Source organism: Siphateles boraxobius, unplaced genomic scaffold, assembly GCF_051911475.1.
Source record: "Siphateles boraxobius isolate OS27281-9 unplaced genomic scaffold, OSU_SipBor_1 41, whole genome shotgun sequence".
NCBI classification, from domain to species: Eukaryota; Metazoa; Chordata; class Actinopteri; order Cypriniformes; family Leuciscidae; genus Siphateles; species Siphateles boraxobius.
Window position 1 is genome coordinate 7,293,227 of NW_027509042.1, and position 13,592 is coordinate 7,306,818.

A 13,592-nucleotide genomic window follows, 5' to 3' on the forward strand; every position below is an offset into this window, starting at 1 on the left:
GACAAATAGTTTGACAACGAGGTAAAAAAACAAACAAAAAAACATCACAATATAAGGCAATGGAGCTGACTCAGCAATTTTTATCTTCTTTAAAAAAAAAAGGGAAAAAAATGTAACTATAACCAACCAATCACTCACACATTTTTAAAGTCTGTTTTCTTCCTTAGTCTTTTTGTCTTGTTTTCCAGTACAAATACCTAAACATTTTTAAATCAAGGTACTTGATGATCTTGTTTAATTTGAAGCCTTGTTTTCTAAAAAAAAAAAGGTATCTAAATTAAGCCCATTTATATTTTAAACAAGAACAAATATCTGCCGACGTGTTCAGAAAAATAAACTTAATTCAAAGTGAAAACAGGATTATTTTTATTATTAAAAACAGGATTATTTTTATTATTATTTATTTCTGACCCCATTGACAGATAATTGTTCTTGTTTTTAGTATAATTTTGATCCATTTTTGTAATTAATATCGTTACTCATTTTGCCTCTCAAATTGCATCTTGATTTAAGAATGTTTAGATATTTGTACAAAAATAATGGGAAAGAAATTTTTTTTTGTGCAGTGTTAAGGGCAGACGTGTGTAAAACACTTTTTCCTATCTATGCAATAATTTGAAGCAAGTCATATTTAGGCTGATTTCTCTACACTCTAGCAAACAGTGTTTGGGAAACAACAGTCATTTTTTTGCAATTCCACTCGGTGATATTAGTGGCACGGAAACGACACACTTCAGCTTTAAATAAAGGCAAAGTTCTATGAAAACACCAATGACAACATCAGAAACACTACTCCGTGAACGTGGGCCATCTTGCTTGCGTCTGAACTGAAGTATCCCCTTGAGTTCAGGCCTGTGATGAAAACGAACACAAAAAAAAAATTCACAGACAGGATTATATGAAGTAGGCAACTACAAATGTCAAGCAATTGCAATGTTAGCAGTTCGATTGTGTGTGTTCAAGCTCAAATATCAGCGTGCACTATATTTAATGAGCTCACATGAAGCCTTACTTGACATCTTTGGTATCCGTATAGGGCTGCTGCTGCTGCCGTCTCCTCCGTCACTCAGGGCTTTGATCTGAACGAGCAGGTCTTCTTCTGACGGCACCTGAAGCTCCACGGACGTCCGGTTGGTCTCCACTACGCTGCTTCCTCTGTGCCAGTTTTGTCGATATACAACCTACGTGGGAGAAAGTGGGTCAGTGAGATGCTGCTAAAAGTTAAAAACACACACAAATAAACTAATAAGTCACAAGAAGAAGAATATTTCATGCCGTACAGCGGCCACAAAACATATTTGAACACATACAAAAAATGCTGAAATGTGATGACATGAAAGTAGCATTTATTATGAAGAAAAACAGCACAAGCACACTTAACATTTCACAAAAATAGGACATGTTTGTAAATGCATAAAACTATTTTTTTTTGCAATAGAAAACAATTTATAAAACACTCACTTTTGGAATGCAATACAGTAATGGCCTAAAGTAGCATCTTTACCCTTTTCTGAAATATTATTAAAAAGTTGTTAAATGTTGTGAAAGCATATTACAGCTATGCTTGGAGTCAATTGTTTTAATTGTGAGAACGCAACATAATTTGGAAATGTTTTTAGGCCAGGCTGTCATACAAAAAAAAAAAATATAAACGCAACTAAAAATTAATAACTTATTATGCCTGTAGTGAATTTATGCTTTTTCCTGTGAGCCTTTTGTTTTGCATAGTAAAATAAATAATTGTAGCTGTAGTTTGCCTTTTTTTTTTTTCAAAATAATTTTATCAGATAAAAACCTTAACAAGCTTTAGTGTTCTTCCCTCGTATTGGAAATAATAAAATATAAATATTTGAATGGGGTTTTTAAATATTCCCTACAAAAAAGCCAACAGCAGCACTGAACAGTGCATGAAAGTCTGTTATGAATATTTCCCACCACCTCCAAAACCCAGGTAAAAGAGGGAATACAAATTAAAAAAATCGTTATGAAATTTCAAATTGATTTATAGTGGGAGGATTAGAATGCTTGCTGACACATCTCGCTGTGAAAAAAAAATAGGTTTTACAATCCATTTTTCACTTAAAATTTTTTTTTTTTAGATTGACAGTGCAAAACAAATAGCCACCAAACTGGTATTCTTTCTTGCTCACACAGACTAGAGAATTTGTGATTATTGATTGCATTATTCTGCAGGTGCCTCACAGCGGACGGTTAGGATTGTAAATGAATAGTGTTTCTCCCTTCTGAAAGTGTCTTTGGTGAGGAGTCGCTAAGCTCATAGCTCCAGATGGAGGATAGCATCAGAGCCGTCCAGCTGTTCGGCGACCCGACAAACCTCTACATTTCAGAGACGCCGTCGTCAATTAGGTGGCAGAACGCTGCAGCAAATTAATTTGCTCAAAAGAAATGAATCACATCGGACAATTTTTAATTCTCTTTCTGAACATTTTGTATGAACTACTGCTACAGATGACTTGGGTTTTGAGCGCAGCAGGAGTTTGAAGAAGCTTGTTCTGAAATGTAAAACAGACTAAGATGTTTCTGAACTGTATCTATGACCTTGAGTGCTTGATTGCGGAAATTAAATTAGAACAAAAAAGATTATACTAAAGGGGAAATAAAATCTAGACCTAAAAAATCCCCTTAGCATTTAATGTCTAGCCAGATATTTGCTTTAATCCATTCACTTTTACCATTTATAGTTTATACTATTTGCTAAAGGGTCTTGCGAAAAGCATGTATCTATTCCAGAACCTTGAGTTCCCTTTCGAGGGAACTCGCGATGCGTCACTTGACGCTTTGGGAACGCCCCCAGCGTGCATGCGTCTGAGCATCAATGTCAACTAGTCCAATGGAAAGAATGAGCGTCACGGGCGGGTGACGTCATGACCAGGAAGGGATAAAGGCTCACCCGGTGAAACGCGGCATTAGCTTCTGTGTCTCAGCAAGCGATCTGTGTCATTTTGTCTCTGTCTATTTACTGTTGTCTGTTGCGGAAAAGGATGGAAACTAAGCAAGTGTACAAACAGTGTGTTTCTCCCTGCCCGCGTTATTTAACGGGTGGGGACACACACGAGCTTTGTGTCGTTTGTTTGGGAGTGGAGCATGCGGTCTCAGCCTTCGAGGGGGCTGAGTGCCAGCATTGTGAGATGTTACCGCTTCGCATGCTCCGCTCTCGCCTGTCACTCTTTGATAAAGTGAGTGGGCAGGCTCGCGATCCACAGGGATCAGGACCCGCGTCTGCTGAGGCGGCGCGGAGAATGCATTCCTGGGGATCGCAAAAGGATCTTTCGGAGGGGTTGGAGACGGGTCCGAGGGCTCTTTCTCCTTCCTTACCCGAGTGATCCAGTGCTCTCTCCCCGGTGTCGGAAGCACGCTCTGCGGTTTCTTTCGCCCGGGGAGAGAGCCCTCCATTACTTTATTGCTCTTCCTCCGAGGAGGTTGATGTGATGAGTGTGGAGAGTGTAAGCACACACATGGGGGAAAGAGATTCACAATTTATTTCCCCAGCATATGATGAGCTGGTGGATGTTATGTCGCGGGCTGTAGAGAAGTTAAATATTGCATGGCCATCTGAGAATAAGGGCGCTCGTCCTAAAAGCAAATTAGATGAGCGCTTTTTATCTTCCACCACATTATCTCCACCACGAGGGCTTCCATTTTTTCCCGATTTGCACAATGAGATTTCTAAATCGTGGAATAAACCATACTCATCACGTCTTTTCAGCCCTCATGTTAACACTTTTTCGAGAATAAGAGGGCTGAAAGAGTATGGTTATGAGGCGATGCCCCAGGCGGAAGAGAATTTAGTCAGTTATCTTTCCCCTGGTCCCGCATCGTCTCTGAAAGCCTCGGCTTTGCCCACTAGACCGCTTAAAGCCACTTCGGTGTTAGTGGGCAAAGCTTATACGGCAGCAGGTCAAGCTGGAGCATGTCTGCATACTATGGCAGTGCTCCAGGCTTATCAAGCTGACCTGCTGGGGGATCTGGATAGTAGTGAGGGAGTCAGTCATGACGATATTCGTGAACTTCGTCGGGCTACCGATCTTTCTCTCAGGGCTACTAAGGAGACCGCCAGAGCAATTGGGCGGTCTATGGCAGCCTTGGTAGCTACTGAGAGACATTTATGGTTAAATCTGTCTGAAATTAAAGAAAAAGATCGAGCTTTTTTATTAGATGCTCCGCTTGAACCTTCTGGTCTCTTCGGCGACGCAGTCCACGCGGTTGTCGAGAGATTTCAGGAGTCAAAAAAACAAGCGGACGTTTTTAAAAAGTTTATCCCTCGCCGGGTCCAGCCCCCTGGGGCTGCTGGGCGTGAGCAGCCCCAGCCGTCGAGCTCATCATATCGTGTGCATCAGAAAGAGAGTGTTGCATCTCGTGCACCTCCACGTAGAGACTGGAGACAGACGCAACCCTCTCAACCGAAGTCTTCTAAGTCGAAGCCGGATCTGAGGACCGTTCTTCAGGCGAAGAAGACTTCGGTTAAAAAAAAAGGTCCTGATGTTCATGCATCAGGCCTGTGAGGACAGCCCCGACCGAAGTGGAGCGGTGTACACCTCATTTTACGGTGCCCGTTCCATTTCGGGGTCCTCACGAGACCGTTCTGCCAACCCTGCCACCCTCGGTGCTTCAGGGCGCAGCGGTCTCCAGCGAGTCGCTGATGCTATGCTGCGGCACAGCATCGGTTTCGCGCCCTCTGAGGGGGGCCTTAGAGCGGCCAGTTCAGGTAGTTCCTGCCATTATGTTTCAGGCTCCGGAATTGGCTGTCTCGATAACACCAGAGACCAGCCTCGAGAGGCTGGTTCCCTTAGTAAATTTTCTGGCAGCGTGGAAGCTTCTGCCGAATATTTCTCATTGGGTCCTGCAGATTGTAGAGAAAGGATACAGAATCCAGTTTGGTTCTCGTCCTCCTCGTTACAACGGGGTGCTGCCCACAGTGGTGCATCCCGAGCAGGCTCTGGTAATGGAGCAAGAGGTAAAGGCCCTGTTAGCAAAGGAAGCTATAGAACAGGTGTACTCACCCGACAGAGAGTCGGGTTTTTACAGCCGTTATTTCATTGTTCCAAAAAAGGATGGGGGGTTGCGTCCCATTTTAGATCTTCGTCTGTTGAATCGTTCAGTACAGAAACTCAAGTTCAAGATGCTGACACTCAAACAGATCGCGACTCAAATCAGATCCGAGGACTGGTTTGTCACGATAGATCTGAAGGACGCCTACTTCCATATCTCCATCCTCCCTCAGCACAGGAAGTTCCTAAGGTTTTCTTTCGGGGGCAAAGAATACCAATATCGGGTTCTTCCTTTCGGTCTAGCTTTATCACCCCGCACGTTCACGAAATGCGTGGATGCAGCTCTAGCCCCTCTCAGGCTTCAGGGCATACGTATTCTGAACTACATCGACGACTGGCTGATTCTGGCGGAATCAGAGCAGTCGGCGGTTCGGCACCGAGGTGTCGTTCTCGCTCATATGCAGATGTTGGGGTTGAGGCTCAACGCCAAGAAGAGTGTTCTTTCTCCAGTACAGAGAACCACTTTCCTTGGTGTGGTATGGGATTCAGTGACGATGCGGGCCACTCTATCGCCCGTTCGTGTAGCTGCTATCCTGACAGCCACCAAAGAGCTAAAGCTAGGCCAGTCACGCACTGTGAAACAGTTCGAGAGACTGTTGGGTCTCTTGGCGGCAGCGTCCAACGTGATTCCTTTTGGCCTGCTGTACATGAGACCTTTACAGTGGTGGCTAAGGACCAGAGGGTTCTCCCCGAGGGGAAACCCACTTCGTATGATCAAGGTCACGCGGCGGTGCCTTCGTGCCTTAATTATATGGAGGAAACATTGGTTCTTAACCCAGGGTCCGGTATTGGGAGCTCTTTGCCATCGTGTTACGATCTCGACAGATGCTTCCCTCACCGGCTGGGGAGCGGCAATGGAAGGCCGCTCGGTTCAGGGTCTGTGGAAAAGTCATCATCTTTCGTGGCACATCAATTGCCTGGAGATGATGGCTGTCTTCAATGCGTTGAGACAGTTTCTCCCAGACCTGAGGGGCCATCATGTGCTTGTACGAACAGACAACACATCAGTGGTCTCTTATCTGAACCGTCAGGGGGGTCTTCGGTCGCGTCCGCTCTGCAAACTGGCGCACCAGATCCTCCTGTGGTCTCTGGGGAAGGTACTCTCCCTGAGGGCAGTGTATATTCCTGGGGACCAGAATGTGGGGGCAGACATCCTGTCGAGGCAGGAGCTGAGGCCAGGGGACTGGAGACTCCACCCCGAGGCGGTGGAGAAAATTTGGGAGTTTTACGGCCAAGCAGAGGTGGATCTGTTTGCGTCTCAGCACACGACGCACTGTCCACTTTGGTTCTCCCTTACTCACCCAGCCCCCCTGGGGCTGGATGCTATGGTGCAGACGTGGCCGAGGCTACGTCTGTACGCATTTCCCCCTGTTGCTCTGCTCCCAGGAGTTCTGGAACGAGTCCGCCAGTACGGAATAAGCCTACTGCTTGTAGCACCACGCTGGCCGAGTCGGATCTGGTTTGCGGACCTGATCCATCTCTTAGACGGTCCTCCCTTGGAGATCCCGATCAGGAGAGACCTTCTGTCTCAGGCCGGGGGCACAATATTTCACCCTCGACCAGAGATTTGGAACCTGTGGGTTTGGCCTCTGAGGGGGCCCAACTCATAGAGAGTGGTCTCTCAGCTGAGGCTGCTGAGACCATCCTAAGCTCCAGAGCTCCAGCTACTAGGAAACTATATGCGCTGAAATGGAAAGTTTTTTCTGTATGGTGTCACCGACATCAGTGGGATCCGGTTAACTGTTCTGTGAACACAGTACTCGAGTTCTTGCAGGAGCGCTTTACGTCAGGTTTATGTCCTTCCACACTTAAGGTTTACGTGGCGGCCATTGCGGCTTACCACGCCCTGGTTGGGGGTACATCGTTGGGTCGAGACCCCCTGATTACACGTTTCCTTCGTGGAACATTGAGGCTGAGGCCTGCAACTCGCACTAGGGTGCCAGCTTGGGATTTGGCATTAGTACTAGAAGGCCTGTCTAGGGCTCCATTCGAGCCCTTAGATTCGGTTTCAGAGAAATTTCTTACCCTTAAGACTATCTTTCTGCTAGCTATTTCGTCCCTTAAGAGAGTTGGAGACCTTCAGGCCCTTTCGGTTTCCCCCACTTGCCTTGAGTTTGCACCGGGGATGGTCAAGGCATTCTTATATCCAGAACAGGGATACGTCCCTAAGGTGCCGACCTTGATTCCGAGGCCTATCGTGCTGCAGGCTTTCTGTCCTCCTCCTTTTACATCTGCGGACCAGGAAAGGCTGAACCTCTTGTGTCCAGTGCGAGCACTGGATACTTATGTTCATCGGACATCTTCTATGAGGAAGTCCGACCAGTTATTTATTTGCTTTGGATCACCTAAGAAGGGTCTTCCTGCTTCTAAACAGACGGTTAGCAAGTGGATAGTCGAGGCTATTTCACTTGCATACGAGTACTCTGACCATCCGTGTCCCTTGGTGGTCAGAGCTCACTCAACGAGGGGTATGGCGGCCTCTAAAGCCTTGTTATTTGGGGTTTCCCTCCAAGACATTTGTGATGCGGCAGGCTGGTCCTCACCGCTCACATTCGTCAGGTTTTACAGTTTGGACCTGGATGCTGCCCCAGGTTCTCAGGTGCTTAGTGCTTAGTTCCAACAGACTGACACTCAGGTACTTGGAATTCTGGCGTTTTGGGTATTCTCGTTCCCAAAGCGTCAAGTGACGCATCGCGAGTTCCCTCGAAAGGGAACGTCTCAGGTTACTACTGTAACCATAGTTCCCTGAGAAAGGGAACGAGACGATGCGTCACCCTGCCATACTTCCTGCTTCCCTGTGATCGGCTTGCTTCGACTTTTTGAAGCTAATGCCGCGTTTCACCGGGTGAGCCTTTATCCCTTCCTGGTCATGACGTCACCCGCCCGTGACGCTCATTCTTTCCATTGGACTAGTTGACATTGATGCTCAGACGCATGCACGCTGGGGGCGTTCCCAAAGCGTCAAGTGACGCATCGTCTCGTTCCCTTTCTCAGGGAACTATGGTTACAGTAGTAACCTGAGACGTTTTTCATAATTTTACTAAAAGTTTTGCTACCAAAAAGGAGAGAGAATGGCCTCTGCTGGCTCTTACTATAGGCTACTGCTTATGCTAATTTGATTTGTTTTTACCAATCTCAACCAAGATGACATTTCAACAGCTCAACTCAACTCTGATATGAACTGTGCAAAAAGGCTGGTAACCATTTACAGAAAGGTTGCATATGTTAAGGTTTCAAATGCTATTTAATAGTATGCAAAATGTCTTTAGTAACTAAAAATGCTGTACATAACCAGTTGTCACTTAAAACTGGTATTAAATACAATGTCATGCAAAATGGTCTGCACTTCAAATAAGAAGTTCAAAAGAAATTGCATGAGTGTATCTGGAAAGGCTTCACTAGCACCTCAAAATAAAAAAGTGAAATGAAAAAACAGTATATAATCCAGCTTTCAAAGGTAATGTTCTCAGTCATTTATCGCCGAGTTGTTTTATGTGAAACACCAGCTTATGTGGCACACTGATACAGCATGTTTATCAGCAAAGAAACAGAAGAGCGGAGCAAAAAAAAAAAAATTACCTTGTAGCCTGTTACTTCTGATTCATTGTCCATCGCCTTCACATGTTCCCAGTTCAGAAAGACCTTTGAGTTGGTCAGGTTCCACTCAATGTTCCCTGGAGCTTGACTTGGAGCTAAAAGACATAAATCATATTCTGTTTTACTTGTGTAACTTGTGTACAACCTGTGTAATATAGCCGAACAACATCTCCTGGTTAGATTTTGCAATCTTTACAATCAGCAGCTGAGGTATCACTTAAATTTGAGAAAGCTCAGTGGCACGGATTCAATACAGCTTAGCGCTCACTTTAAATTAGCTGGACTATAAATGGAACCTTAAGAGTAATGTTTATGTAGCAAGCAGAAAAAAAATGCTATGAAAGAATGAAACATTATGCAGAACAATCAAAAGGAATATATCAAACAAAACTGTCAATTCTGTGATCATTCATTCACACTCATGTCTTTCGAATCCTGTAACAGAATGTCCAAGCTGCTCTTTACCAGACAGTGAAAGTGAATGGTGACCACGGCTGTTAAGATTTTTTTGTAAGTGAAAAAAAAAAAAAAAACTTAAATGTTTGTTTATTATTCATACAGAGAAATTGCGTGTATTCTTAAGATTTCTTTAAATGATGAATGAGCTGTATGGACTACTTTTATTATGCTTTTATCTCTTTGGAGCTTGACAGGACCTGGTCCCCATCCACTTTCTTAGTAAGACAACACATCTGAGTAGACATTCTTTTTTGTTCCACAGAAGGAAACAAGTAATATAAGTTGGGCACAACATGAGGGTGAGTATACCAGAAATGTCTTTTTAGGGTGAATTACCCCTTTAAGGCCATCATTTCTTTTCATCAGAATTGTGACACACACACAAAAAAAATAGATTTAATCCATTTTATGTGACTTAGCAGAGATGTTCAAATAGAATAAAAAAGCAAATGACTAAAACATTTTTAAAAACTTGTAATATTGTTGTAATATAGCAATTTTCAATCTTCTGACTTGACAGACTGCTTGAATGTCAGTGTGTTCTTTTTTCCCTTTATTTCCAAAACTCCCTAACAGTAAAATAGTTGCCCCTGATGTAGGGTTGCTTAGGAGAAATTGTATAAATGTTGTGTTTGCCACTGCCCTGTCATGTGCTCACTCAAACAATTCAGAAAACATCTTTCAATGAACGACTTTTCACAGTAATTGAGGAATTTAAATATAGTTTAACTCCAATATAACACCGAACCAGAGAAAATCTGATCTCCTTCCTCATAAAATTTTATGGCTAGGATGTTGTGCACCCGGCATTCATGCTTTAAAAAATTGAGGATAATAGATATCGTAATTTGAAGCAATTTAACTAATGATACTCAGCCCACGAGTCTACAATACATGCTATTATGAGAACTATACTCGATCATTACTGTGGTCTGCGCTATCACAGTATGCTTATTCAGAGAATCTACCGTAAAAAATGAAAAAGAACAATCGCCTATCTGCTCCAACACAAAGAAAGAGATCTGTTAAGCTCTTTATTTTAAAGCGGCCTTTAATTGTACGCTCAGTCTATTAGCTGAAAATAGCCATAAGACTCCCTCCATAGTAATGTCATAGTTTATCTGATCAGTTTCTGGCTCAGTTAAACAGTGTTTTGTTCTTGATTATTGGCATCAGATAATGAGCCTATTTAGCAACGGTAGTTTAACAGAGCCTACCTTAATCTCTCATAGTGTTGAAAACACGCCACTAAGAGTTTAACAGGGTCGGATTATGATCCTGTCAGGCCTTTTATCTCACATCTTTGAAGTTCCACGCTACTCATTTAGTGGCAGACCCCTTATTCTACATTAATTGATAATGGTATATATATACATACTATATGGCGTGCTCTAGCTGTCAGTTTACGCTGTATGTGCAGCCTGAGGGCCTTAACTTGCGCTATATGTGCCGTACAGCCTCCTTTGCCAGTCTTGGATACCCAGTTTGGAGGCCCCTGGAAGTCTGAGGCCCCAGGACACTGGCCCCACTGCTTTTGAAGACTATACTGGATACTTTGTTTTTAGTTTCTCTACTAGTATGTCATAAAAGCTACATGCATAACAAATAGAGGACTCATTCCACAATGCAGGAAATGTCAACTTCCACAAATGCGTTTTGTCAACTACTCATTTACTTTGTTTCAGTAGATATACATCGTTTAAAAACTATAGACTTACGTGGCTTCTTGGTGGTGATGCTGATGGGGGCGCTGGAGGGCCCGGTGCCAGCGCTGTTGTGTGCTCTGACTGACATCAGATAGATTGTGCTTCCCTTCAGGCCTGTGATATTGACTGAGCTTTCCGTGACCCTTACCCTCTCTGCATCACTTTCTGGTGACCCATCCTCCAACCACTGCACCTGTAATAGTAAAGGTTATATTTAAAGAGACAGTAAGGGCCGGTTCACACAGAGGAGCAATTGAAAAATGGAAAGGATTAATAAAAAATAGCGCATTCAGTGTGACATCCTCTAAATCATTTCACTATTTACAACACATGCGAAAACTGTGCAACTTAAAAATCTGGGCATTGAATTGATTACAAATTATATTCATAATTAATCAGAGTTCTCAATCCAGCCGTTGGTACTTGAAGTGCTCATATGATTGGGAAATGATTCTGATGAAATGTATGCGCTGGTCAGGGGCATGATTAGTTATGTAATTGTTTTGTTGGGCTATTTGAAAAAAAATTAAATCACACTAAATTACACACAAATACAATAAAAATGTACAAATAAATAAGTCACATTGGTGCAAAAGTCAGAAATACTATAAATAAAACAAACCGCTTACAAGCATGTGTTTTAGTTCCCCTCACTTCACAACAAATCCGTAATTTTTCCTGAATTCAGAACAGTAGTGAAAAATAAATAAGTATAAAACAAACTAATTAAGTTGCATTCATTATAAACAACATTTTTATTTAAATTTATTTAAACTGAAACTACCGGTGTGTGGGAAATGCGCTATAAAAATAAACTCAGGCAAACGTACCACTCTCAATCGGCACAAATCCAAAAGTGCGCTTTACGCATGTTTTGCGTTATGTTAATTTCATTATAAAAATCACATCACGTTTCAGATAAAAAAAAAGACTTATATTTGTCGAAAAAAAAAAAAAATTATATTTTATGACTCATCCGAAAAATACTGTATATACACACACAATCGTTTAATGAAATGAATGGCCATTATGTTTCTGCTTGAGTAAGTGTGCGTCCAACCTCACAGCTAAAAAAAAATCGACTTGAGAGGAATGTCATTTTTGTTCCTGCATTAGGGTTCAATACACTATGAATGGTGACAAAGTCACTGTGACTCAGTCTCTTTTTTTACTGCGTTCAATAAACATCTGGAGACTGCAGCAAGGGACTCTGAAATGTATTTGTGGATTTTCATGTGTGCTCTTTTTACTACCCGAAGCTGTGAACGACTTTGTGGTTTCACCACGGAGCTACCGCGTGACCTGGGATTTCTCGCGGAAGGCTCGTTCGGTTTGGAAGGAGAGAAATGGGCAGAATCCTGTGGGTTTCTCACGCAGTGAGAAACGACCTAGCAGTTGAAGTGTTTGCAGGAGGGGGAATTGATGTATGATGTCCACACATCTGAAAGGTGATTTATATAAGTGCCCAGAAAGCCTGGGTATTGGCGCTCCCCGGGAGACAGGACCAGCTGTGAGAAGACCTCTTCATTCTGCAGATGAGATTGTGAAAAATGTGGCCGGGGGATCGCAGACTCTTGTAGGGGAACAGGAAATTGCACACCCTGCCATCAGCACAGTGCATATATTACGGAATCTGATTGAGGTGATGCAGTCTGAGGTCAGAGTCTCTTTTTTCCCTTCCTCCATTTATGGTGATTACGTACCTCATAGCCTGTTATCCGCCCTTTGCTACCGCTTTGGTGGACAGGTTCCCAGAATACCTCGATCTCAGACGCGGACAGAGTGCGGGCCCAGACTCTTGGAGGAGCTACAGAGGGTTCTGTATGCGAGGTCAGCCATATCAAATACAAGTGGAAAGGAATGGAAAAAACAACAGCTAATGAGAACAGACAGTTTACAGGATTTTAGTGCTTAAATGTACCACCTGTTTGCAAGATCTAATTGCGGTGTTAGCACACTTGCGAATAAAGAAATTACCATCAAAGTGCACTAACACAGCTGTAGAGGGAGTGTAATTAAAAATTGCAATGCATCCATCAACGTTGTCATTTTTAAATGATGTCCAATAATGTCCTTGCACAATTTGCATACAATCAGCAAAGAATACAAGCATATTAACCTTCATCTGCTGAATATACAACGACCACCGGGCTAAACGGTCCCTCTCCGATGTCGTTGTAGACGCCGACTTTTACTTCAAACCGTGTGAGTGGTGGAAAACTATCATTTTTATAAACATATCGTGATGCATCAGCCGAGGCCAGCACGCTCTGTTTCCATGTGGTAGTGCCAAGCGGACGAAATGCCACCACATAACCAAACTTTTCTCCATTTTGTAGCTCCTCTGGCAAAGACTGTGAGAAAAGAAGTTGAGAATCAAACATAATGTCACAAGATTCAATGACTCACTCATAAAGAAAGTTAATTGTTTTGTTCCTAAATCAATCAGTGTTTATACGTTTAACCTTTAGTATCACTCCGCTTGCAACATGACAGAGAGTGTCATAGCGGACGAGCTAACCATCATAAATTTACAAATACTACTGCTATTGTGTCACAGAATGCTGTTTTAAAAGTTTTTAGGTGAGAATGTATTTATTTAGATCGCGTAGCCTTTTCAACGGCCAAATCACAACCATGCTAATATACAGCCATATCGCATGGGTAGCCTACATTAGCTTGCTTTGATGTTGTAGAATTTAGTTTTTCCTCCAAATTGCTTAAAAGCATATAACTTCAATTAACAACCTTGTAGCTCGCA

General features: G+C 42.9%; 1 protein-coding gene across 3 annotated transcripts in view; it reads right to left on the reverse strand.

Moving 5' to 3' along the window:
* Nucleotides 1–580: 580 nt before the first annotated feature.
* The window catches only part of cntn6 (contactin 6), a 105,224-nt gene continuing 92,212 nt past the window's right edge, over nucleotides 581–13,592 (reverse strand). For 2 of the 3 annotated variants that reach the window (XM_077198052.1, XM_077198053.1), the window contains exons 18-23: nucleotides 12,951–13,185; nucleotides 12,535–12,650; nucleotides 10,844–11,024; nucleotides 8,649–8,761; nucleotides 1,001–1,181; nucleotides 581–852 (exon numbers count right to left, since the gene is read on the reverse strand). In XM_077198052.1, coding sequence (XP_077054167.1) covers nucleotides 758–852; nucleotides 1,001–1,181; nucleotides 8,649–8,761; nucleotides 10,844–11,024; nucleotides 12,535–12,650; nucleotides 12,951–13,185 — 921 coding nt within the window. In that variant the 3' untranslated portion in view covers nucleotides 581–757. The remainder of the gene's footprint in view (nucleotides 853–1,000; nucleotides 1,182–8,648; nucleotides 8,762–10,843; nucleotides 11,025–12,534; nucleotides 12,651–12,950; nucleotides 13,186–13,592) is intronic. The other variant, XM_077198054.1, reaches the window with a different exon arrangement.